At 63.6% G+C, this 868-nt stretch overlaps 1 protein-coding gene across 1 annotated transcript in view; it reads right to left on the bottom strand.

The window, feature by feature from the left end:
• Positions 1–868, bottom strand: part of PDE4A (phosphodiesterase 4A) — a gene marked incomplete at its 3' end in the record, with an annotated part of 33,444 nt that overhangs the window by 1,625 nt on the left and 30,951 nt on the right. Inside the window, exons 12-14 of the mRNA XM_008049534.2 lie at positions 561–659; positions 300–464; positions 30–129 (exon numbers count right to left, since the gene is read on the bottom strand). Coding sequence (XP_008047725.2) covers positions 30–129; positions 300–464; positions 561–659 — 364 coding nt within the window. The remainder of the gene's footprint in view (positions 1–29; positions 130–299; positions 465–560; positions 660–868) is intronic.

Here is an 868-nt window from a genome sequence, read left to right as displayed (position 1 = left end):
CCAGCCGCGCCCCAGCTCGGGCCACTCACTGGTGTTGATGAGGAACTGGTTGGAGACCCCAGGGTGATCCACATCGTGGATAGCAGCCGCGAAGAGCGCGGCGAGAATCTCCAGGTCCGTGAACACAGCCTGGGAGCAGAGAGACAGACGTTAGAAGGACGCGGATGAGAGAGCCGGGACAGAAGTGGCAGGAGAGGGAAGGGGGGCCTGGGGGGATCAGGAAAGGGGAGGATTTTTAACGGGGTCAGAGAGACCCACAGGAGGTTGGAGAGGCCGTCACAGGGGAGACGGGCGCTCACGTCCAGCGCAGGCGTGGCCAGCAGCACGTGGGTGGACTGCAGCACGTCGGCCGCGTGCAGGCTGTTGTGATAGGCCACGTCGGCGTGGTAGTGGTCCTCCAGCGTCAGCATGTACGTCACCAGCGTGTCCACGGGGATGCGGAAGGTTTTCAGCAGGTCCCGCTCCTGAGGACAGGCAGGCAGGGCGGGGCGTTGACCTCCGCGGGCCCTCGGCCCCCTGCACCCCTCACGCCCCTGCCCGCTCCCCACCGTCGCCATCACCTGGAATATTGTGTACATGATACAGCCGAGGGAGCGGCCTCCGGCGTAATCCGACACGCGGAAGATGTTGAGGCCCCACTTGCTCAGGTACTCCAGCTCCTGGTGGAGATGGAGCCAGAGGTCAGGCGCCTCGGAGGCCAGGGCCCCCGAGTGCATTTCCTAGAAGTGTGAAGCCCTGGTCTGAAGGAAAAACCATCATTGCTCACCCAGTGGGTGCCATGGTCAGCAGCACAGAATTTACCGTCCATGCCCTACTGGGCTGGAAGATAAAGCAACCACTTCTGCTGCCTCTTCAGCCCCCCCCCGCC

This window comes from Carlito syrichta, unplaced genomic scaffold (genome assembly GCF_000164805.1).
Source record: "Carlito syrichta isolate Samal-C Ts95f unplaced genomic scaffold, Tarsius_syrichta-2.0.1 Scaffold135721, whole genome shotgun sequence".
In the NCBI taxonomy this organism is placed as follows: Eukaryota; Metazoa; Chordata; class Mammalia; order Primates; family Tarsiidae; genus Carlito; species Carlito syrichta.
This window is presented reverse-complemented; position numbering and strand designations above follow the sequence as displayed.